Source organism: Sebastes umbrosus, chromosome 7 (assembly GCF_015220745.1).
Source record: "Sebastes umbrosus isolate fSebUmb1 chromosome 7, fSebUmb1.pri, whole genome shotgun sequence".
NCBI classification, from domain to species: Eukaryota; Metazoa; Chordata; class Actinopteri; order Perciformes; family Sebastidae; genus Sebastes; species Sebastes umbrosus.
Genome location: NC_051275.1, coordinates 28,595,086 through 28,620,632, shown reverse-complemented (window position 1 = coordinate 28,620,632; position 25,547 = coordinate 28,595,086). Strand labels below are relative to the sequence as shown.

The 25,547-nt window shown below is 40.0% G+C and overlaps 2 protein-coding genes across 2 annotated transcripts in view; one reads left to right on the top strand and one right to left on the bottom strand.

Annotated features, from left to right (window-relative positions):
- Positions 1-3,404: 3,404 nt before the first annotated feature.
- Positions 3,405-7,090, bottom strand: LOC119490825 (T-cell surface glycoprotein CD3 epsilon chain-like). Its single transcript, XM_037774316.1, has 5 exons — positions 6,829-7,090; positions 6,138-6,341; positions 5,918-6,061; positions 5,565-5,617; positions 3,405-4,549 (listed from the first exon to the last, which is right to left on the bottom strand). Exons 1-5 carry the CDS (start codon positions 6,890-6,892, stop codon positions 4,490-4,492), a joined length of 525 nt encoding a protein of 174 aa, XP_037630244.1. The 5' UTR covers positions 6,893-7,090; the 3' UTR covers positions 3,405-4,489.
- Positions 7,091-10,893: 3,803 nt separating this feature from the next.
- LOC119491201 (myelin protein zero-like protein 2) overlaps positions 10,894-25,547 on the top strand; it is a 21,133-nt gene continuing 6,479 nt past the window's right edge. Inside the window, exon 1 of the mRNA XM_037774935.1 lies at positions 10,894-11,217. Coding sequence (XP_037630863.1) covers positions 11,163-11,217 — 55 coding nt within the window. The 5' untranslated portion in view covers positions 10,894-11,162. The remainder of the gene's footprint in view (positions 11,218-25,547) is intronic.

The window sequence follows — 25,547 nt, the reverse complement described above, 5'->3', positions numbered from 1 at the left end:
GGTACTTACTATATTATAGTATTTATTTGACAACTATGATTACTAGGTGCTTTTCAGATTAAGATTTTACTTAAAAACTTAAAACTTGTAAAAAGTAATGCACTGTTTAAGATTAAACCAAATGGCTCCCACCATGTTTGGTTTGTGACCCCTTATAAAGAAATCAGAGTCTACTCGGGGCGCCTTGTCATGTTACAGGTGTCAAGAGAGTTTTAATTATCCAATTTATCAAGATTAGAGAACATTTGTAAAAAATATTGTTTAAAAAATGGACAAAACTACTAAACTTACTAAACTACATAACTGCATACCCAGATAGCAAAATTGCTGTGGCCCAGATCCGGGCCACACCCGACACCTTCATTCGGCCCACATAACGCGATAAATGATGGAACTCGGTCCGGACCTGTTTACCAGATCTGGGCCACAAGCGAGCCATAGCAAAACTGCATGTCAACCATGAATGAACCAAATAAACCAGAACTTGCCCGAATCTGGGCCACAGTTAATTTTTATGCTGGCCCAGATCGGGTCCAGATGCCGCGTGGGTATAAGTAGTTAAAACTATCTCCATCTCGACCTGCTAGAACAGTAAAATGCTGCTTACACATTGACGCATCAGTATTCATCTTATCATGTAATATATAATAATAAATCAGTCGCAGAGGCCATTTTTCTGCATGATGACCATTTTTATTTTTGATACCTTAAAGTAACATTCCTCAAGATTTCCATGAAATCAAATCCTATTTTTTTTAGACCATTTATGATCGCTAAAAGCCATTCTATGTATTTATATTCTGTAATTACTTCTTTATATATAGTCCTTTTTGTTTTTAATGGCAGAGTCCGCCATTTCTACACAGGATTCTGGCGTACATGTAATCCAGTGTTACTGTTTGTAACATTATCTCATTGATATCAGCCTCACTGTCTATTGTTCACTCACCTACATCCGTATCAAAGCTGCATTAACTTACCTGTAGTATCACTCACCATAGGTGTCGGCAAATCAAAAATCTTAAGGAATATAACTTTAAGTATATTTTAATGATAATACTGTACTTTTTTTTAAGCAGGAGTTTTAATTCAGGGATCCTTATGATGGCCCTGAGAGCTCAACACACTGCAAATTAGGAAAACATGTAAATAGACAACACAAACAAATGAAGAAACATCTTCCAACAACAAACTTGACGACACATGTGCAGCATTTAAGTGTTTCCAGGGGACAATAAAAAGGGATGCATGTGGCTGTTGTTGCCGTTTGTGGATAATACAGTTATTGAAGTCGGGTATCTGTCATTATGATCGCATGATTCAAGTACTATAATAATAAGTAAAAAGCTAATGTTAGGTTAACAGCAGATATCTGTAATAATATCTGAATCATGCCATCACAATGATAAAACTAGAGACCATCTTGCGATGGGATCACACCAGCCGCAACGCCAAATAGAGTGCTCCAGTTTTTAGAGTCCTCCTATTTTTGTAGGCCAACCAGGAAGTTAGCATCGCCCTGGTTCCCTCAACAAAAAGCCAACAGGATTTTTCCATTTGGTTTTGGATTATTGCAGAAAATAAGCTCTCTGGCAAACACACGTCCTACATCTGGGCCTCCTTGCTCGGCATTCATTTTGATCTCGACTACACACCTGTAAAGTTTCGTGACTGCATCTTGCACGATTGCTATGCTTTTCGTCACACACAGACTCACAAGTTAAAAACAACACCAGTGTCGCGGCTGGTAATAAGACAAACAAAAATATATTGTAGGGGTTTTTCCAACACCACTGACGAATCGCAGACTTCAATAACTTCAAGCCACAAATGGCAATAACAAGCGCTGCGTTTCCCAGCCGCGTGAGAGTTCTTGCAGTGTGTTTCTGTATTTGTGTTTGTCTAAACGCATGTGTCATCAAATTGTTGAAGATGTTTCTTCATTTGCTCGTGGTCTGTCTATTTGCATGTGCTTTTTTTAAATTTGCAGTGCGTTGAGCTCTCAGGGCCACCGTAGATCTTACTTACAATGGAGTACCTTTACATTGTTCTATTGGTATTTTTACTGAATACTTCCTCCACCACTTGCTATTGGTGCAGTATTCCATCACCATATTGTAAGTGTTTCAGGTCTATTACAGTCTGTTGCACCAGAATAGGTGTATAGTATAGAGAGACATAGAGCGATAGAAAGAAAAACACAATAAGGGTAACGAGAAGAGCAGAGCGGAAGGTAAAAAAAGATTAAAATAGTAACAGAGAAGAGGAGTAGAGGAAGCGGAAGCACCCCCCCTGTCATATAATCTTATAGTTTAAATTCTTTGATCAGTGCTCCGAGTCTTTCGCCTTCTTCTTGATGCTTTTGTGACAAACTGCAGTTTTCTACCTGAGGAAGAGAATAGAGATCAAACAACGAAGCTTAGACAGCTCGGCTCAGACAAAACAACTCTGATCGACCCCCACAAACACACTCAACCAACTTGCGATTCAATGCATGTGCACACACTTTCATGCACAACACAAATGTGTACTCACACAAGAGCAGAGGAGCACATCGTATAAAACCCTCCCCCCTCTCTTCCCCTCTTCTACCTCTTTGTTTCTCTCTCACACAAACATCCAGCTGATGTTAGATGAAGATAACTGCAGCAGTAACGTGTGGGAGTGTTTCCACTAAATGCTACAGAGCTGCATGTATTATAATATACGTATCAATCATCAGCAGCCTGCGTGAAGAAAAACAAATCGTCGTGTTTCTCAGTTTGATTTCCATCGGTACAGCTGTGCTCAGTCACTGCTGGGAACAGATGGGCAAAACATGACACAACATTTCCATTGTGCGTACTACGGGTATAAACTACATGTTTATGCATTGAGACATGTTTCAGAGATGTTTCCAAAGACAGCATGTCGCTCTCACAAGAGAGGCTCGCTACAGCAGCGATGAAGACATATTGATGGTGATTGTGGGGTCTGCAACGGATATAAGCTGCGGCTTTGAGGCCGCTTCGTGAATAGTTATATCTGTACAAGCATCTCAGTATCGTTTCCGACCATGAGCAAAGGAGACGATGAGAACATTGTTGACTCTGTTTTTTTTATTTATTGGTGACACATGTGCGTTCATTTCAGTAACACGAAGGTTAACGCAGAGGATTAGAATGAAAAAGCAGATAAGAAAACACAAGAAGCGAGCTGATGTGACGAGCAAAATGAGTTTGTGCAGTATCATTTTTAAAGGTGCTATTGATAACATTCAGCCTCTATATGTCACATCTTGTTAGAAGTGGGAACCAAATGTCAGATATCTTCCACAGTGATAAACAACCGCCAAAATCTTTAAAATGATTAATTCACAATTATTTTTTTTTAGGAAAAGCTATACATTGGTTTGGCACCATTCTAAAAGCTCTGTGGATGTATTATTATTATTTTTTTTTAAGTATTCATCTACATAAAAATGTTATCAATAAGACCTTTAATGACATTATTCAGAACTTATAATGACATAAACATTAAATGCACAGAAAACAGGTATTTGGAATGACAATATGATTTTTTATTTATAACACTATTGTAAATTAGACTCTCTGCCAACGTTTTATATTAAAGGGTCAATACACTATAAAAAAAACATATATACACTCAGCGTCCACTTTATTAGGTACACCTGTGCAATCTACTGTAATGCAATACAGCAGCTCTGCCATAAATTCTACCTTTACGAAGCTGATAATAATACATCTTTGGTGACATTGTTGAAAATGTGTAAATTCAACTATATGTTTATTACTGAGGTCATGGTAAAAGGTGTTTCTAATTTTTTGTCCGTCACATTATTCATTCATGAGCGGGGGCAGATTAAAACACCTCCGAATATAATGTAGTCCAGTGAAACACCACCACTATGACCTCAATGCTAAATCATATAATTGTATTAGAACCAGTCAAAAAACTGAAGATTATAATACATTATGTATATTTACAAAAAAAAAACATGTATTCTCATTTACCTCTCATGGTAGCTAAGCATGCAGATAGTTTTGATTTTTCTGTCTCCACACCGATACGATCAGATCTGATTGTCTTCTACTAATGTAATGTCATGATCTACCAGAATAAATCATCAAATATAGTTTAAAATGTACTTTAGATGGCGTCTTTTATAGACAATTTTCACTGAATAACATTTTCCCGTTCAAAAGTACCTAGATACCCAGCCCTACGTCTAATGTACCGCGGTGGTTGCAGCACACCTGGACAAAGAGACCTCAGCTACATTACCTTATACGTAATACTGGGAGTGAGTGAGAAAATAAGTTTTTGTTTTTGCCATACAGTTAGGTTAAGTGACCCTTCAAATCCAAGAGAACAAAAGCCAAATGTTTGCATGCTGGGAGCATGATTGGTGTGCATGTATGTCTTTTGTGAATGTCGTCTGTGCAGTCGTTAAACCAGTGACCGCCAGGCGCAGTCAGGTGACTTGTCTCTATCCCATCCTGTTCACGACGGAGTAAGGATCCTGGGCGCGAGTGTGAGGACTCAGCGGCTGCCAAAACACAACATAAACAGCATTAGGTCACTCACAAAGTCATATAATTCCTGATTTTCAATTATGTTCGTTATATTCACTTAGAAATTGAAATTGTTCCGTGTTACTTAAAGGAACAGTTTGACATTTTGAGAAATTTGCTTCATTTTCTGAGAGTGAAATGACAAGATTTTTCTTTTCTTTTTTTCTATAGGTTACGTGCTGGACTATTACTTGGTCGGGCACAGTGACTTCCTGGACTCTTAAAAAGCACAATGCGTTGTTTTTACACTTTGTTTTTTAAGTAAATTTTAAGGATTAAACAAATGATACATAAAGCTATGCTATCACTCTTTATGCAAAGCTACGCCATACTTGCCAACCCTCCTGATTTTCCCGGGAGACTCCCATTTTTCATTGCCCTCTGCCGGTTTACTCCCGGGGTCATAATTCTGCCATATTTTCCCCGATTTATGATTAATTTCCCCCCTTTTTTCCCCCTTTTCCCCACCTGGACGACACCAATTGTCGTTTCCCGGTGGAAGAGATGCTCGCGACACAACATGATTTGAGCTGCGCTCATCGCACATCACAGCGTGCAGCGCCCAAAGTTGGGCTTTGCTCGACGAAGCAACATTATTTCTGGGGGAGGATACCCAAACCACCCGCTCTGGTTTTGAAATCTTCCCTATTTTTGAGGTCTCAAGGTTGGCAAGTATGAGCTACGCTAACCATTCGTAGCATAGCTGTGGTACCGATATCTCATGTAACTTGTCTAACTATTCCTTTAAGTTTTTAAAAATGAATAGATAAATATGACCCTCTCTAATCTTAGCTCAAATTTGAATTTTTAAGATTCTTTTGCGAGGACATTTTTGATCGTATGTTTGACTATTTAATTTTTTTTGCTGAAACATGATTGAAGGTTACCGCTGCGCTCATTTTAAATCAGCATGGAGAAGACAATCTGTTGAATGCAACAAATGCAAAAGTAAAAATGCATCTGAAAATGGAGTGCACACACAATACCTACCTCATAGGTAGGAGATTGGGCAGCTTGAGCCCGGCCTCCTGAACGAGCAGGTGCTACAAGATAAGGACAGAAATATGTGTGATATTTCCTTTCACTTGTGCTATCAGACTCTTTTAAGAGTACATACTTAAAAGGAATGCTTTGTGGTTGATTGTGCATGCATACAGATAAATTATGCGAGTAAAGTGAGTCCACACCCAGGCAAGGCAGTTTAACACTTAACAAGAACAATCAGCTGCATGTACAATCCCATTTCTCAACAGATCAGAAAAATCATTGTGTATCAACACTGTCAGATGCATGATAAGTGCTTCAGTCCAACACAGATAAGTAAAGTAGAGTAACATTCTTACCTTTGGAGGCCTGTGAGAGTCCAGCTGAGCTTTTCTTCTTGGTGCACTTGAAGATAACCATCATCACAATTGCTGTCGCCAGCACGTCCACAGCAATGACCAACCCAAACAGAGAAGCGTCCAGCTCAAAACAATCTTTACACACTAGAGGAGACAAAGTACAGCAGGTTAGCAGAGTGAAAGCTCAGTAAGGACAACTAACAGATGTTGTTTTACTCACCCTTTCCTTTCACGTAGAAATAATATTTTACGGGATGATTATTGGTATCCTTCCATTCACAGTAGTATGAGCCTTTGGTTTTGCCATCATACTGGAGTTTATACTTTTCCTTTAGTGTATGTTCTGTAGCTTCTGTTTTCTTGGACCAATTCCCTTTTTCTGGACAGATCATCGTGAAATCTAGCTTCCAGAATTCTACTCCTCCTTAAAACACATAGACGTATATTAAGTTAACTTCATTGTACTTGCTTTAGTTCGTCATTTCATCAGGACCCTTCTTCCTCATTACTTTTCAGGGAGAAAGGAGGACAATCAGAGAGCTGAGGTGGGACTCAACTCATCTTATGTAGAGATTTTGTCTGTGTAACTGCTAATGTCTAATATACACAGAGATTGAGTTGTCTCAAATAAGAGCCCACAATAAGAGAACAAAAATACAACCAATGACCAATTGAAAATCAGGCAAATGAAAGAAGTACATAGTACAGTGAGGTGAAACATACAGAAAAGTAACTTTTCAACACAGCAGTGTTCGAGCAGTTAAGGCGCAGAAATGCAATACAGGAAATTGGAGAAGTTGATCTTTAAATGTCACATACTTTATCAGAATGTGTGTTGTTTTAAATCCAGTAACCAATATATTGAAACTTGAAATATTAAGTAAAATAAAATACAATAAAATGATATTTACCTTCACCAGCCTCGACAGTAGCTATGAACAGAAGGAGGACAGCGAGCGTGGCCCGGACACCCATGCTGCTCACTTTCTGAAGACGAACTCTGCTTTTTTGTCCTGTGTTTGTTTTCTACTCTAGAGATCAAATTTGTAAATTTATAAGATATAAAAAGCATCAAGCTGCCTGATCAATAAGACAAACAGTTTTAAAGAAGTAGACCTAGTGGTTCTCCCTCTGACTCTCTCTCTCACTCTCTAACACACACACACACACACACACACGCACACGCACACACACATACACACACACACACACACACACACACTGCACCCCACAGGAAGTGGTTTTTTTTCAAGATGAATTCACAGTTGAACCTCAAAATGAAGTCAAACTGAAAGAGTATGGTGCATAGAAATCCTCCTATATTCATTCCTGTTGATTTGGAATTTGATTCCTGATTGACTCTTGATCAGAAACTCAAAAAGAGAAGCTGCACTGCGTGATTTACATATATATATATACATTTATTCATGGTTGTATTTTATGTTCTGTTTTGCGTCATGTTTTTTCATTCAGATGCAAATTACAGTATCTTATATGTACTCAGGTCTCACTTGAAAATGAGATTTCAATAGGACATATCTGATTAAATAAAGGTTATGATAATAATAATAATAATAATAATAATAATAGTATAGCACCTTTCATACAAGAAATACAGCTCAAATGTCTTAACATTAAAGACATTAGAGTGCTTCACATGAAAATTAACATAAACACACATTAAAAAACATTAAGATGGAAAATAAAACCAGAAAACGTAGAATGCATAATGCGTTATATAAAATGGAAGATAAAACCAATTGAACAATAATAAAATAGAATAAAAACAGAATTCAAATAAACTACAACAGCTACAACAAAACACTTTGAATGAGATACTGAATACATCATACTGGCTACAGTAATACATATTAATGTTAATGCTGATTTATTGTAGTAAAACTCACCATCATATATACATGCTCTCTGTCTCTCTTAATTCCATATCCATAGCATTAATGTAGCAGCAAACAACTATTGTCTATGTAAAGATATAGAGGAGTAATGTCTACCTGAGCAGAGAATGAAGTCACTCTCCCTCTGTGTGTTGTAATCTGAGCTTCTCCTTGCTTTGTTGACATATCCGGGCTGGCTGCCTGTGCCTTTTAGTGCATGGTCGTGCATGTGAGCGTGCCCGGCTGGCTAGCTCACAGCCGCTGCTCTGCACTGCTCTCATACCGAGGTTACAGCTGATAACGCCACCCCGACCGATGGCATCTTTGCAGAAGCGTGCTAGCACCCACCCTCCGGTTCCCCCTCAGGCAAACACTGTTATCGCTGTCACTGTTAGCGCTGTTAGCATCATTAGTTAGCACTGCTAGCACTTTTAGTTTGTACTGTTGGCGCTGTTAGCACTGTTAGTTGTGAGCCGACGGTGTTATGTTGAAGTCTGTTCCCCTGTCCAATAGTGTTTCCCTCAAGGGACTGTTTGTAACTTTTTACACGTATAAATCTGTCGGTGTCCCATGCGTGCTTGCATATGCGCGTTCCTGCGTGGCTACGCTGTTCAGACAAGACTCCAACACAAACTACACAGAAGCACCAAAACCGCAAAGTTATATCTAATGAAGCCGGTCTTGCCCAACCGAGGCCAGAAGACACAGGGGAGACCGTAGCGTTGGTCTCCAGGACCGGAGTCTCTGCCCTTCTGCCTGCTTGCCTTCACTCACATAATGCGCGCAATCTCGCGCTCCACTCTCCCGTGCATGCACGCACACTACACACTGCAGAAGACTTCGTAGCTCTGAGAATATCTAGTGAATGTACAGTGGACGTTTGTGCAGAAATAAATGCTGCAGCTCCTCCAGACCAACAGAGGTTTACGGTGTCTTGTGAAGTGACGGGGCTCCGCTGCGAGAAACGTTATCGTCTCCGACCGGGTGCAGTCGGGAGGCTGAAGCAGGAAAAGCCAACACTAGGATCAGAACTAAATCATGTTCATGGAGAGACCTCCGTCTGGTCAGCTAACATTACTGCCAAGCAGGTGAAATATAGAGTGATATTGTGGTTTTAGCTGACGTGTGTCGCCTCACTGTTTTGACCGATGATCGTTCATGTCTATGTAGAGCGAGCCCGACACTGACTTTCGTTGACTTAACGGCCACAGGTGGCGCTGTTAACAAGCATTTCTGATTCTTACAAACAGTCCCTTTAAAATGATAGCGCCCCCCCACCCCCCTCGGTAGTTAGGTGGGAAACACATATCATCAGGAAACAGTATTCCACACAACACCAGCTTGTTGTCACCATGTTGAGAGCCATTGAGAGGCAATTAGAAATGTTCCCAATCTCTTATGTAGCACAATTAATATGACTATATAAACCGTTTATGGAGGCTGTTTTTCAATGTGGTAAGCTGATTGGTCATTTTACTGCTTGTTTGTTTTTTCAGTTCATCATTTTTATGACACAGCTCATGAATGTATATGTTTACAAGCTCATATTTAGCAGTGTCAAACATCAATACAGGCCACGATTACCCTATAGGTTATAAAAATGTTTTAGGTTGACTATTGAGTATTTATATAGACTTATACCTTTATGAAGTTAACATAACAGTGAATGTACTTGTCATTTCACTGTCACACACAGCAAGATGTAACTCCCAACTTAAATAAAACATGTTGACAAGTCAGCCATAAAAGCTGAGAGCTGAATACTAGCCTCTTTGTTCTCTCTGACAGGCTTCAGTCTAGACTCACACAGATAGTGGACATCAAAGTGCAGCTCTGCCCCCAAGTGGTTCAAACTGGTAACCAGCCAGCTCACTGGGTTATTATTATATATATATTTTAACTGGTAATGTGGAATTTCCCTTTAAACATGAATGTTATATCTCTGAATAGCCAATTTTATTAAATTAACTGACTTAATTTAATTTGATGATTAAAGAAAACACATTCAAGTGAATATAGTTTTATCCAGGAGGTCTCACAGTGATAACATGTCAAAACCAGGCCATATCCTGGCGTTAAGTGCCTTAAAGGGACTGTTTGTAACTTTTTACACGTATAAATCTACCGGGTCGGTGTCCCATGCGCGCTCGCATATGCGCATGGGATGCTGCTCCAGCTCCCCGACCACGGCCAGAAGACACAGGGGAGACCGTAGCTTTGGTCTCCAGGGCCGGAGTCCCTGCTCCTCTGCCTGCTTGCCTTCACTCACACCGCGCGCGTTTTGCCGCTCCACTCTTAAGTGCATGCGCGCACACTACACACTGCAGAAGAGTTAGTTTAGCTTGTTGAATATCTAGCAAATGTACAGTGGACGTTTGTGCAGAAATAACTGCTGCAGCTCCTCCAGACCAACAGAGGTTTACGGTGTCTTGTGAAGTGACGAGGCTCCGCAGCGAGAAACGTTATCGTCTCCGACCGGGTGCCGGTGTCTCCCCTGTTTCCTCCGGCCGCGGTTGGGAGGCTGAAGCAGGAAAAGCCAACACTAGGATCAGCATTGATTCATGGAGAGACCTCCGTCTGGTCAGCTAACATTACTGCCAAGCAGGTGAAATACAGAGTGATATTGTGGTTTTAGCTGACGTGTGTCGCCTCACTGTTTTGAGATGCTCGTTCATGTCTATGTAGAGCGAGCACAAGCACGAGCCCGACGCTGACTTTTGTTGACTTAACGGCCACAGGGGTCGCTGTTAACAAGCATTTCTGATTTTTACAAACAGTCCCTTTAAATGTCTCACTTTCCCATGTTATAGTGCACAGCATGGCTAATTATATATACATATATATATTATGATGTTATATTGCATCATAAAACACATTAGATCATAATTAGATCATGCATGCTGCCTGCACTCTCTATACAATAGATGTGGATGTGTTTGCGCAACAGCCTGGAACCACATAAATGTGTTTTTACGCAGCAGCAGAACAGGTTGGGTGAGCATCTTTGGGTTGAAGTGTGTGTGTGTGTGTGTGTGTGTGTGAGAGAGAGAGATAAGAAGGCAGCTCGGAGACTGGATGACTTTGTTACTCCGCCCGAATATGCTGTGGGAGGGTGCTGTGATGAAATGTATTCATGAGGTTCAGCTGCGAGTTGGGACGCGTCCTTTGGAGAGGCAGACAAGGTTGGAGGAGAGGACAACTGCTTATAACTTGGTGTTTTTTATCACCTCTCTGAAGGAGATCCACTGACGTGTCATCGGACAGGTTTCCAGTCAGTCTCTGTGAGTCGGTGGAGGAGTTTAGTTGAGTCTCTTGGTCTCTTGGTCATCGGACAACCTGCAGTCCATCCAATGTGCGTAAAGGGGCTCTATCTCCTCACCGTCCTGTCTGGACTCGCAGCTTCAGGTGAGACCCTGGTTTGGTGTGAGTGGATGAACTGAGGTATTTCTACTTGATGTGGGGTGTTTGTGTGTTGTGCATCAGTCTAGTGTGATATTTTGAATTTTATGTTTTTTAAAGTCAACATATTGTTTTGCTTGTTCCTTCCTGGATACAGTAGTCTAAATACATTTAGACAATTAAATCTATTTTTATACACAGTAGCTATAAACGATCTGCTTGTATCTGTTTTTATTTCCAAAAGTTTACAAACCAGTTTTTTTCTGTCTGTGGAACAAACTGCCTCTCCACATCAGATCTGCTCCCAGATCTAGATCTGTAAATAACCAAATAAATCAATTAATTAACTAATAAAACAGCAACCAATTAATCCATTATAATAATAATAATAATAATAATAATAATAATAATAATAATAATAATAATATTAAGAGAAAAAATCTAAATAAAAATAAAAAAATATATATGCATGTTGATATTATCCGAATGGAGTGAAGACATAATAATATTGATAAACCATTAAACAGTATACTAATAAAAATAACTAATACTAAAAAAACAAAAATATTAATAGCATTAAATAAAGTAAATAAACTAGATCAAAGACAGAGTCTTTCAAAGCACAGCTCAAGACCCACCTCTTTTCTTTGGCTTTTGAATGTACTTAAATTGTGATGACTAATTGGCCTTTGTTAAACACTTTATTTGTATTGGACATCAGTCTAGTGTGATATTTTGAATTTTAAAGTCGACCAATAGAATAGAATAGAAAGCTTTATTGTCATTGTATTAAATGCAACGTGATTCACAGTAACCCCTTCTTCTCAGTGCTTTAAAACAAATACTTGACAAGACTAAACGAGGCAGATAAAACATATAACAGGTAAAAAACACACAGTTATAAATCAAATAAAACAGGTAAAGTAGATATATAAACAGAAGAGTTACACTAGAGGAATAAAATATAAAAAATAGATGTAATGTAAACAGAGGTAATTGCACTTGTAACATAGGTCTAGTAGATGTAATAAAATGTAAACAAAGTTGCACATTGTTTTGATTGTTCCTTCTTGGATACAGTAGTCTAAATACATTCTTAAAAACAATGAAATCTATATTTATACACAGTAGCTATAAAGCTTGTATCTGGGTTTTTTCCAAAAGTTTACAATACCAGTTTTCTTTCTGTCTGTGGAACAAACTGCCTCTCCACATCAGATCTGCTCCCAGATCTAGATCTGTAAATAAACAAATAATACCAGTTTCTTTTCTGGTAAACTGCCAGAAAACTGCGTCTCCACATCAGATCTGCTCCCTCTACAGAGTCTTTCAAAGCACAGCTCAAGACCCACCTCTTTTCTTCATCTTTTGAATGTACATTGGTCAGCTCATGTTGTTTTAAATGTGCTATAAAAATAAATTTGACTTGACTTTTTTCCCCCACATCCCAAGAGTGGTCTTAAGACGTAACAGGATGGCCGTTTAAAGACACTCCTGACAATCGAGTTTCCAAGTAAATCCTGATTGTCTGTCCATTAAGTGAAAGCTCCACAGGAACCCCCAGCCTCTATCTCTGAGCGCCCGTCGTGCGTCATTGGACAATGGAGAACTTGGCACAGTGGCACCATGTGTGGGTCGCTGAAGACTTCCTGTAAAAGCTATAAAACAGCCTTAAGCAGTGGGACCACTTCTTGCGACATAATGGCTTTACAGTAGGCCTATTTACTGGCACCAAATCCTGGCCTCATTGTGTTTTGGTTTTATAGAACAGCTCCCTCATTTCCTGCCCATTAATGTGCTTACGCTTAAAGGGATTGTAGTGGCCCGCTGGACGCAGATAAATCCACCTGCTTCCCGTGCAAAGGGGGTCCAGGATATGTCAGTTTGAATCACAAAAACTCTCCATGGAAATACACACTAATAGATATCCGATTGTTATAGCTGCTCACATCTAAATGCTTTAAAAGCTAATGGATCATGTTTTAATATCACAAATTGGCATATCAGTGGTAATTCATTCAGCAGACGCCAGGCTGTTTAACCTTGAAGTAATCTGCTGTGTCCATCCCAGTTAAGTGGATTATATTGATTGAACATGTCCATCCACTGCCAAAGCACCATGCAGGGATTCACTATAGTAGCAAGCTGCTTATGTTTACAAGAAGCATGTGCCTGCAGATCAGTCATAACATAGTGTAGTCGCAGGCTGACACAGGCAGAGAAGGATGACTGAATATACCGAGTGGATAATATAGAGGGATAGATAATCAAATAATAGCATGTGGGGAAAGCATGTTGGACCTGATTACAGCTCAGCAGCATCTCAGTTCTCATCTGTTGTGGTGCAATCACTTCTATTGCCTTTGGCTTTATTGTGTTGGCAAAACGGCGCGGCATGATGAGACAAGCCAGCAGACTCATCTCATTTTCATGAGGCATGTAGGCTACGGTGTGAAATTGCAATTATGTGCGCAAAATAACTCCTTCCTCCTTCCTTCAGGTACACAGATACACCGTGACATTAACATATTTACTTGTCAGCCCGCCTCTGTTTTGACATGCATTGCCCTGATCAAAGACAGTTAGCGTTCATTTGCAGACTTGCTGCCTATTTTTCTAAGTAGATATGATATGGACCAAACAGAATAATCTCCCTCTCCTCCTTCTGCTGCTCTGAATATAATCACAGCATGTGTTGCAGTGGTTAAAATCCTTCATGGCTCCCAAAGATAAACACACTACTCCTTTGTGTATTTTCTAAAGTGTGTTCGGCAGGATTTAAAAAACCCAACTATGAATCATGATGTGTGTCAAGATACTTTTGGGAGCAAAAGAATGTAATTTCTTTTCTAAAGCAGATGTGATTATTACCAGATTTGGACTTTTTAAGTTTGTGAAGCGTGCCAGATGCAAATGTCAGACAAAACAGGATCAGTGAAAATGTCTCATGAGTCTCATGGAGGTGGAGGCTCAGCAGCACAGTCGACCACCACATACAAGTAGAACAAAAACATGTACTACCACATGATTTCTGCATAGTTTTCAGGAAAAGTTTTTTGTCACATGTTCCTTTAAAATTATTAACAAGCTTTTTAAAATGATTGACACCCCGGCCGTTACAACTGTTGTGTGGCCCCAAGGCAAACATTGGTTTGAGCTTTGTGTATGTGACATTTCAGCTCCAAGCTGATATCAAGTACAGCAGTAAATAAGGGTCTTAAAACTAGATTTTTGAAAAAGGACCCTTTTGCAAGACAGATCCAAAAGATGAAAAAAATAATAATGTAGGACCCACTTTAGATGATTTTGTAAATAAACATATTGTCATTTCAAGTGTGCTGAGAGAAAACTAGACTCCTGCACCTCCTCTTGGCTCTGTTTTCAGGCTTTAAAACATCTAGCCAGTGATGGGAGACTTTGGCCAATCACATGTCATTTCAGATAGAGAGAGCGTTCCTATTGAGCGTTCCTATTGGCTGTGCTCTGGCTGGTGGGCGGTGCTTGGTATTTCCTCAACTGATCTCAACATGGCTGCAGTTTCAAAATCAATCAATTGATGAATCCTGACACAGTTGTCCTGACAGTTCTGTGATTTGGTCTGTTTTCCCCACATCCTCATGTTGTTCTCTTGTTTTGAAATATTTAAAAGGAAAAAGTGATGTTTGAACTGTAAGCAGAAGCCGTCAATAGCTAGACTTCCTTTGGCAAAATCTCGATTTTGAAGTTAAAGAAAACGCCACATTCAATAGACAGAATTTGCATCTGCTTATCTTCTGTTCATACATCTGATGTAAAATGAAAGTATGATAGAAGATAATGTCATTTGGCAGCAGCTTACAATAAAACTTTGGATTCGAAACTGGCAAAATAACAACTCAGCCGCACACTGTGGCTGGCTAATTAGAAAAGAAAACACTGTAATAAACACTAGATTAGTCTTAACAACTTAGACCAGCTTACTCTCATTTCTCCATCAAACACAGACAGGAGGCTTAACATCTTTTCTTAACATTTTTTGATCCCCTTGCTGTTCATGATAAATCTGTCTTCTTTGTTTTACTTTAATTCCTTTTGTCTCCCTCTAACATTTCCGTCTTCAACTAGAAGTCAGAAATGCTCACAGGCTGACGTGTGCCAACCTGTCCTGACTTACAGGTTTAGCACACACTCACCAGACGCTCACACTGGTTGTTCAGGCCTCAGTTAAACTCTGTCAGGTTTGCAGTAGACAAGCAGCCTCTTGTATGTGTTTACTGGGATATAACAGTTATCTCTCCGCTACGGTGTCTCTAATCTCGCCACAAAAAGAGGCCAGTGTAACAAAGCAAGGCTGTGGCTCTTGACGTGCAGTACTGTGTTGACACACCTTAGGAAGACGTGTGGCCTTTGTGTTGATATGACGGGATCACCTCGGGGTGTGTTGAGTTGACAATGACACATGTATGCAAATATCCCCGACAAAGCGCGCTTTAGGGAGCATCTGTGAAGTGTTTGAGTGTGAGGGCAGGACCCTCCCTGTGTAATGTTTAAACCACAAGACTGTGCTCCGCTCCAAGTGTAAACAGGAATTTGAAATACATTTCTCCCAGAATTGAAAGTGCAGGTTCATCCGAGGTTTTGAGTAACGCACACACACACATGTTCATTGTTTAATGTTGCTCTGAATTTGTGAGCATGAAGTTTCTGCTTGTGTTGTCACATTCTTACGCACTCTCGTCTTCAAGACTGTTTAGAGTTACGGTAAACAAGAAGATGTTCCAGTTAAAGCAACACCTTCACTAGGTTTATACAGCAGATGGGATAAATCAACAGCTTCTACAGAATATCAGCAGTACTTTCTGAGGAATGTTATCTGCAGAAAGCCAAGGGGAATGTCAGAATCATTTGCCATCATCCTTTAAAATAATTTGTGATTAATTGCATAGCGGTCATGATGATAGAGTTTCCAAGAATGGGAAGTTACTCAGCCATAGTTTCCTTTTCCTTGTTTAGTATCTGACTGTCGTAATGTATTCTGGTATGTCCAGTTATAGTTATGCAATACACTGACTAATAAAAATGGACTCTAATTGAAAGAGTAGCAGAGGCAGCGCTTATTTGGTTTTGCTCACTAATTATCTGACACTGTACGCGGCAATTAACATGAATGAGAGTGTAAATAGACGAGAGAAAGGGTGGGGCAGGTGAAGGACAGCATGCAAGGGTTTGGTCACACTTGCATACCTGAACGTTCCCTCCACCTCTCATACATTTCTATTGAAAAACGCGTGACTGACATATACAAGAGTGCTTCAGGTTTCCGTGTGAGTTCAGGCTAGCTCTGGTACATTCGTTAAAATCTCTTTGCTTATATACTGTACAGTAGCTACATGGAATACAAAGGTGTAAGGTACTACAAGTGGCATTAGCCACTGGTAGCATTCTTTTAGTCCATAGTTTTCTAATTTTGGCCTCACTGTGAATTAAAGTGTCTCTCCCATAATTCAGAAATGCAGTCATGAAATTTGGTGACTCACAAGAAACACAAACGAATGTCCAAATGAATGCAGCAGAGCTCAAGATATCCTGACTTTTAGTCCCTAGTATGGCTAAAGCCTTTAAAACACTGGATCCTCCAAAATGCAACTTATGTCTTTCATTAGATCCTCCCAGCCTGGTAAATACCCACATCTTTCAAACTTCATTTCCCAGTTTGTAACACAGGCCAAATTTGAGATGTTATCAGAGGTATTTTCTAATACTTTAAAGCGAGACTTAGCTTAACTTTTGCTGAACAGCTGCCACTGCGGCCACGAACGTTGAACTTTTAGCGGCTGAATTTGCGGGCAGAGAATTCCCGCAGCCAATCAGTAAACAGATCCTGTGGCTCCTGTGGCATGTTGACCTATGTTACAAAAAAAAAATTATTTATTTTGGCACTTCACCACGGCCAGGTGTGAATTCTGTGTAAAAGTAGCACAAGTGGAGAAATGTCACAAAGTCAGTGTGTAGTCTGTGTCTACACAAGATGCTTTCAGGCACAGTATTGAGTGTAGGTCACACACATTTTGGCAGTGCTCAGAGCCCAACACACTATAACTAGTTACATGTGTAAAAAAAGAAGAAAATTGACTTTAACAGTAATAAGATGCTTCAGATTGTGTTCACATGCGTATAGGCCTTGCACAAGTGAAATACTAGCCAGTTACTCAGTTGGTTGCAATCTGCAACCACACCACTAGATGCCGCCAAATCCTACACACTGTACCTTTAAAAAAGCTTCCTTCAGAGCCAGAGACGATATTTTATTTATTTTACATGCAGTGTTTTTGTGACAAGTAAACTGATCTTTATTCATGAAATTGGCGGATGAGGTGGAAAGCAAAGAGCAGAGGCCTGCACCTCCTCTTGATCTGTGTATACAGTATATTGTCATTTGTTAATTTATTCATCTGCTCCGGAGCAGAGGTGGAAGTCACAGTGAGACTGGATTCAGTCTGACTCATACCACTGCAGGACACTAATCATACGGCTAGACTAGCTTCGTAGTAAATCTGTGAAGTCTTTTGAGGGTTGGACGGTCCTTCCAGCAGAAGCCTGTGGGTGTGTTGAATCGAAACGTACGCGTTGGACCCCCCCTTAGGAGTTTGTAATCCCAGGGTGAAGTTGTTGAGTCAGCTGTAAGGCGGGAGTGGAAGAGGTTTGATGGATTAAACTCTTATCCTCACTCACCCACTACACGTTTCCTCTGGCCGTCGCCGCCTGATGAATTACAATTGGCCTGGAGGAAGCAGGAGGGGAGAAAAAGAGGGAGAGGAAGAAAGAGTTAGAAAAAGAGATTGATGCTTGGTCTGTGTTTGGACTGACCTTTAGAGTGTATTCAACACTTTTTTGTAGTTTTCTAAAGTTTGGTACAGCTCATACGTCTGTAGGGTTAAAAGCGGAATAAGAATAGTAAAAGCAGTATCAAAATTGCAATTTGTGACATTTTCATACAAAGAAATGTCTGATTTTTTTGTCTTTATGAACATAGAGTGATTCCCCATAAATCAATATAATGACAGCTTCTAGATTTGCTGTTCCAAACACCCGGTGTCTGGTACATCTCTCTGGTAGTGATACATTTCACACATGAGCGAGGATAGTCACCATGGATGACAGAAAACAGCACCACCTGCAGAAGGTCAAACTCAACAGGATATCCAAGGAATGTCTGATTGACAAGTGATCTCTGTGTGGAGTGCAGAAGCTGAGAGCTTAAAACCAAAAATTAAAAAATCATAAAATAAAAAAGGAGCAATTTTACAGATAAGGACTATAGACTGTATACATAAGAAGTGGATGTAGTCACTGTGACGTCACCCATTGGTTTGTGGACTGACGTTTTGAAGCCTCATGTTTGGCATTCTGGCCTTTGCCATCTTTTTTTGCAACTAGAAGTGAGAGGGTGGAGCTAAGCACAACCGAACGCTGAATAAGACATTTTTAGGTGACCAAAATGGTACAATTAAATTTCATAAACTGAAAACACACTGTGAAAGGGTTAAAGTATGTAAGACGAAAACACGGACAACTCCCAGACCGGACAACGCCGTGGTAGTGACCTGTCAATCACAAGGTAGCTACGCCCTAAAGCATCCCCTGCTTTATGGTCTATTTGACTCTAAATGGGACCATAATTTACTAAATGAACATCATGCTGTATTGAAGAAGACTAGCGACTGAGACCATAAACTCATGTTTACAATGTTTACTGAGGTAATAAATCAAGTGAGAAGTAGGCTCATTTTCTCATAGACTTCTATACAATCAGACTTCTTTTTGCAACCAGAGGAGTCGCCCCCTGCTGGCTATTAGAAAAGAATGTAAGTTTAAGGCACTTCTGCATTGGCTTCACTTTTCACACCCAGAGGTTGCCGCCTGATAAGGAAGGACTGAAAAGGCTGTAGTGTTGAGAGAGGAGAAACAGAGATAGTACTTGTGCTCTGGTATGTGCACATGTTTGCTTTTGTCATACATTACATGACCACAAGTATGTGGATGCCTGAATGTTACACCTATATGTGATAGTTGCACATGTCATTCCAAAACCTGTGTGCATAAATCTACTGCTTTAACAGCCATTGATGTTTGGCAATAAGGCCCAGTCTGTTTTCCAGTTCATCCCACAGGGGTCGGATGGGGTTGAGGTCCAGGCTCTGTAAAGGCCAGTCAGGTTCGTCTTGGGGAAACCATTTCTTTATGAACCTGCATGGCTTTGTGCACTAATGCATCATCATGTTGCAACCAGTAGGCAACCTCTGTGTCTGTAATGTGAAGCCAATGCAGAAGTGCCTTAAACCTGCATTCTCCCTAATATCCAGCAGGGGGCTGGATCAGATTGTATAGAAGTCTATGAGAAAATGAGCCTACTTGTCACTTGATTTATTACATCAGTAAACATTGTAAACATGAGTTTATGGTCTCAATCGCTAGTTTCAAGTCTTCTTCAATACAGCATGATGTTCATTTAGTAAATTATGGTCCCATTTAGAGTCAAATAGACCATAAAGCAGGGGATGCTTTAGGGCGTGGCTACCTTGTGATTGACAGGTCGTTACCACGGTGTTGTCTGGTCTAGAAGTTGTACGTGTTTTCGTCTTACAACTTGAACCCTTTCACTGTATGTTTTCAGTTCATGAAAGTTAATTATAACATTTTGGTTGCCTAAAAATGTCTTATTCAGCCATTGGTTGTACTTCTGGTTGCAAAATACCAAGATGGCGACGGCCAAAATGCTAAACTTCAGGCTTCAAAAAAGTGACTACGTCCACATCTTATATACAGTCTTTGGTTGAAACAAGAAAAGACCTTCCCCAAACTGTTGACACACTATTGTACAAATATCATGTTAAGCTCTATCATAAATGTTTCATTTAACTGGAACTAATGGGCCCAAACCATGAAAACAACCTCAGAGTTAAAGTACAAAAAAGTATATGTGAAAACATACCTTTGGCCGTACATTGTATTTGCTTGTCTTGGCACAACTGCATGTTCATGACTGAGTGGAATGAATGCGTAGATAAAATGTGCAGTGCGATAAGTTGTGTCCATCTCAGGGGTTCCCTCCCATTACACCACTCAACACTTACACTCTCCCTCAACTCTGTCTGCGAACACACTGTTACCTGAACCTGTTATTCCCAGCCCGCAGTCCAGCCCCGCATGAAAGACAGGCCTTGTTGATAAAAAAAGAAAACTAACCTGGGCTTGTGAAACCTCTCACAAAGGAGAGAAGAGGCTCTTTGTAACCCACTGAGCTCTTATGTGGGTTTGGTCCTGTCCTAAGTGTTTCCTCCAAAACCGGTGCGACAGAGAATCGGGTTTCCTCCGGTGGTCCCTTTGTTTCTGAGCCATAATGAAGAGAGGAAAGGCACAAACACACACCGTCTAGGAAATCATGTAATGAAACCAATTTCCTGATTCAGAGAGTCGTGCCAGCTGCTTGATTTCTCCTGCAGTGTTTCCTCCCTTCTCTTTAGACTTAACATCCTCTTGGCCAATGGAAACCAGGTCTAGTCTATACCATAAAGGAAAACACTGATTGGTAACTGTGTGGTATCCCCATGGTATCCGGATATCATGATGTACCGTCCAGTCATGGATATTAATATACGTTTGACTAAAAACAGCTCTGTTTCCTCTGCTTTCCCTTTGCTGTTTATACATCTGCATATTTATGAGCAACTGCATCAATAAGCCCTGCAGCTATAAGACGACAAAAACATTGACAAAGATTTGCAATAAGGCGAGCGTGGTTCGTTCATTCTGTGGATTGTTTTCAAGACATTCAAAGAAAAATATTTAGAATACCAGAGAATGTTTGCTGAGCAGTTATGACAAGAGTTCAATATACCGAGCATGCCTCTCTGCAGTGTGAAACACACCCAGACTGACCTGAAAATGCTACGGTTTAGGTAACTAAGTAGGCCAGAATGATTCAATCTAATGAGACAGTTCTGTTTGTCTGTTAGATAACAGGATATCTCAAAAGGTTGAGAGATTTTAGAGAAGTGGGTTAAAGGTAGGTCATGGTCCAAGGAAGAATTGATTATTTTTTTATGCTGAACATACGCTATAGGATTGGAAGGTGCTTGGAGGGTGTCTTTTCTTCTTTACCCAAACCAAAAACAGAAATGCAAAAGAGTAATGGATCAAACAGTGTGTTTATCTGCTCTAACGTGAGCTGATAGCGTTATTCGGCTAACTAGTTTAGACTATATACAGATGTAACAGAGCGTTACTTCTAAGGCCAAGGAGATGTGATGATGTAATTTTCCCACTGTGTGGAAGCTGGTCACAGATGTTATTAGTTTTAATTAGCATATAATATAATTAACAGCTCTTCCCTGCTCTTTTTTGGATATGGGGAAGTTTATACTCCAACAACCCCAGCCAAACTCATTCATTATCTGAGATAGCAAAAATGTACTGTTTGGAAATATGAACAATTAAACATCGATCTAAACTCTGTTTTGCCTCTACAAGCATATAAGTTAAGCACTCTTTCCTTATCATACATATAATACTTGTCTAACTAGCTCTAAAACACATTGCTATATCACCATGTCTAACAACTTTGCTCCCTGGGGCCTGTTAGTTTTAGCGTAAGTCTTTGCACAATATCATGTCTGCAGCTATCAAGTGCATGATTAAGACCTTTGCAGGTTACAGGGTTCTTGTTTTAAAACAAGGTTTGCAATATATATATAAATATATAAAAAATAGCTGGCAGTGTTTTCATCCCGCTACAGTTGATCCTATTTGCCTGTGACAGTTGTCATTTAAGCGAAATCCACAGTTGTCAGATAGAAATGAGAATTATGCTTTTGTCCACCTTTGTCTGATATCAAGGACCCACTGTTTCAAAAACTACAACAAATTTAATGTGATGAATCTGCCATCGTTATTATTATAGACTGTATATATAGATGGACGATGCATCTCCACTTCCACCCATTGTACAAAAGTGAAGCCAAAATATCCGCCCAACCGATCACGAGCCGAGCACGGCCTCAGCTTGTTAGCGTGAGCCACCTAGCTGATACGTTAGCACCACGGTAGCGGTTTGGCTAGAAAGACTGAACAGCTAACCATAATATCTCTATAACTACATTTATGATCAAATTGACACGTTCTATTATACATTGACTCATTATGGTTATGGAAAGTTAAAGTTATATCTCCTCTCTGGTACAATTCCCGAGCCTCCGGCTGTGTCCACTTCACTCAGAGCAGCTGTCAATCACAGCTGTCAATCGTGATGTCTCACCCCCTTTTTATAGCATCAAATAACTAATTAAAACTATCAGAATAATGAACACTTCAACATACATCAGCATGATAACAACTACCTTAAATGACAGAAACCATCATACTGCAGCCAGCCACTAGGGGGCGATCGGGTTTTGGCTTCACTTTTGGGGAGATGTCATGTTGTCCATTTTTATATACAGTCTATGGTTGTTTGCTATGCATATAGGCATAGCAACAGTAACTAAGGGAGTTGAGGCTTAGTTAGGATTTAATTCTGATTAGTACAACACCGCCCCCCTAATTTGTTTTCATCTACAGCAGAATAAAAACGACTTCTACCAGCCGTTTCTTCTGCACTGACACAGCGCATGCATAGATCTGGCAACGACTAAAGACATAATAAAACATGGTTGAGGTTATGCAGTTATAAACCTGCCTACACTCTTTGACATTGGATGAAATATTATATAGGCAGGTCAAACACTACTTTATATTTTTTGGGCCTCTTTGGGAGGCTTTTATACAATCTCTTGGGATGACTGCCAAGTCAAGCAAACCTAATCACACTGGAGTGGGCTTGGTTTGATTATTTTACACTAGATGAAAGTATTTGCCCTCTTTGGCTTCAGACGGGCCGGTGGACCGGCGCAGATTGTACCAAGTAGTGTTGACGGAATCAAGTGCATTAAAGGTTCAGCAAGTTCACTTTATTGTGATATATTGTACATATTGACAGATGTTATGGACTAATGCCAACACCATATCTAATGGAGTATTTGTGTGTGTGGACTTGTGCCAACAGTGAGCCGGCTGAGAGATGTCAACTCCGACACACACGATACACACAAGTACAACAATGGAAGCTACATTTTTACGACCTATTCCAGTTAGTCCTGATGCTATGATGTTCAGAAATAGAAACATCTGGAGTTTACATTGACAAAAACACACACACACACACTTTCTCCAGAAGTTTGTGTTAGATAAGATGCTGACCTGAGGTGAAATCCCACACGTGTGAAAATCTTTAATTGTCGCTATAATAGTTTTACGTTCAAGCAATCACTCAGCAAATTGTCAGCACACTTCACACAAAAGCTCTAATTTTGTCCTGTTAATTACAAGCGAAGAGTTTAATTGATCTCCTTCACATGTTTCACAGCATTTAATAACTTAAATGAGAGGAACGTGGAGTAGAGAGAAAGTGTGAATGAAGACTGAGATTAGTTTTTTTATGCTTTATCTGATCTGAAATGTGATATTTTTGTTGATTTTCTTGTTCTGACTCAGCAGCACCTTTGTGCCAACTTGACTGATTGATTATGAAAGATATGAGCTTGCAAGAATTATGGATTTAAACCTATATTGGCCTTGTCTTACATTACTCTGCAACTATTCTGCACAAAAACTACAGCATGCCAGACACTGTCTGCAAAATTTGAAACCTAATTAGGATAAATGTATATATTTGTCTGGCCCTTCCCTCCTCTGTAGGGTACATAGCTCTATCTTAATAAGCCGTGAAAGCTCTCTCTCTCTGTGTCTGGATGCTGGGTGTGGTCGGCAGGATGTTCAGACATAAACAAGTGAACGACTTGGACTGGACAGACAGCAGAAGAATGGACAGACAAACAAGCAAACAAACACTATTATCTTATCTCCTTCTTACAGGCTGCAATTATGTACAGAAAAATACATTTCCCATCATCTTGTTATCCTCTAGCTCCCTCCATTCAGCACTCACTCCTTCATCTACTCAATCACACTGCTCTTTCATCATTTAAGCTCACTCTCTCGTTTCTGCTTGTTTATCTCTTTCTCTAAATGAGTCAAATTCGGCACTTCACTCATGTAATGGCATGCATCCTCCTCAGCAATTAGTGCCTGCTAATGACCGATTAAATAGCGATCATGTACTTTTAGCCGCGGGGACAAATTAGTACAGTAATTGAGACACTGTACGTAGCCCCAACTGTTCTGTCATTTTGCTAATATCTGCTCTGCTTTCAAAAAGGCCTAATTAACCTTAATTCTTAATCAGCTCAGCTTGCGTCAAAGGACGGCGTAGTTGAAAGCGTTTTACTGTTTTGTCGCAGAAAGGAGATTAGCGACGCTTATTTAAATTCATAAATAGATTGGTTAAGGGAAGAAATTTGGAAATGAGGTGTTATGGCCTGAAGGAGTGCTATATGAAGCATGATGAGTCATTTCAGCATCAGCTTTTAAACAATTTGGTAGAGGAGGATAGGCATTGCGCTATTTTTGCTAATCTTCTTCTTCTATACTTCGTCTGTGTATAGTGGTTTGATGAGTCATGAATGTTATTACAGAGAATCTCTTCTATGTATAAACCAGACGGAGAGTCTACACAGCTATGCTAGTAGCTGTGAGGCTGTTCTACAGCGGTGCAATGGGCTAAATGCTCACAGTGACAATGTTAACATGTTGATGTTTTGAGTTTTATAATATTGACCATGTTCCGTGTATTTATTTAGCATAGTTTTGGAGGTATTTGGTCATAACCAGTGGGCTATCTCCGGTCCTGAAAAGTGAAGCCAACGTGGAAGTGCCTTAAACTTGCATTCTTTCTTACAGCCAGCAGGGGGCGACTCCTCTGGCTGCAAAAAGAAGTCTGATTGTATAGAAGTCTATGAGAAAATGACACTACTTCTCACTTGATTTATTACCTCAGTAACATGAGTTTATGGTCTCAATCTCTAGTTTAAAATCTTCTTCAATACAGCATGATGTTCATTTAGTTAATGATGGTCCCATTTAGAGTCAAATAGACCATAAAGCAGGGTATGCTTTAGGGTGTGGCTACGTTGTGATTGACAGGTTGCTACCATGGCGTTGTCCAGTCTGGGACTAGTCTGTGTTTTCGGCTTACAACTTTAACCCTTCCACAGTGTGTTTTCAGTTCATGAAAGTTAATTGTAACATTTCGGTTGCCCAAAAAGATCTTATTCAACGTTTGGTTGTACTTAGCTCCACCCTCTCGTGTCACTTCTGGTTGCAAATAACTAAGCTGGTGACGGCCAAAAATCAAGATGGTGACA